Source organism: Acanthisitta chloris, unplaced genomic scaffold (genome assembly GCF_000695815.1).
Source record: "Acanthisitta chloris isolate BGI_N310 unplaced genomic scaffold, ASM69581v1 scaffold37970, whole genome shotgun sequence".
NCBI lineage: Eukaryota > Metazoa > Chordata > Aves > Passeriformes > Acanthisittidae > Acanthisitta > Acanthisitta chloris.
In genome coordinates this window covers 1-579 of record NW_008653919.1, presented here as the reverse complement: position 1 = coordinate 579, position 579 = coordinate 1, and the positions used below count along the sequence as shown (strand labels likewise).

General features: G+C 44.2%; 1 protein-coding gene across 4 annotated transcripts in view; it reads right to left on the bottom strand.

Moving 5' to 3' along the window:
- Window positions 1-143, bottom strand: part of NUDT12 (nudix (nucleoside diphosphate linked moiety X)-type motif 12) — an 8,562-nt gene extending 8,419 nt beyond the window's left edge. For 3 of the 4 annotated variants that reach the window (XM_009082725.1, XM_009082741.1, XM_009082748.1), the window contains exon 1: window positions 1-143. This exon is cut by the window's left edge. In XM_009082725.1, the coding sequence (XP_009080973.1) occupies window positions 1-143 (143 nt within the window). The other variant, XM_009082733.1, reaches the window with a different exon arrangement.
- Window positions 144-579: the final 436 nt, after the last annotated feature.

The following is a 579-nucleotide window of genomic DNA, read 5'->3' as shown; positions in this document are numbered from 1 at the left end:
TCCCAGCCATTACTTGCAGCTGCATTGGCAAGTGAAGGAGAATGCCTGAGCAAAGCTTTCAGTCTGGCTGCATCTCCAACAGCAGCAAAATTATGTAGCTGAGCAACCATGTCTTGATGGAGGTTTTTTTCAAAGTCTGTCATTGCATCAACTAAGTTAAAAAAAGAGAAAACAAATATGTCTGAAAACATACCCACCATTACTAAAAGGACTGAAGAAAAAGAATTAGATTTAATGCTGCACAGACCACCAACATTATCACCAAAAACACTGACACAACAGTCAAATTCTGGTGATTGCTGTGACCTTGTTATTCCAAACTTAACCTTTGTCCCAGCCAACTTGAAGTACGGTTAAGTTTTACCTTAATAATCAATACCAGCTTTAAAGAGACTTAACGAGATAAAAGATTTTGCCAGGAAAACAAAGCTTTTTTTGAACGCGAAAAAAATGTTCTGGTTTCTGACTGAACACACAGAGCCGCCAGGCCGCTGGGAACGCAAGTCAGCGATAGCTTGTACTGCCCCGCGGCCGCTCCAGGCTCCCTTCCCACGGACACGGACGCGCGCCCGCCGCGGC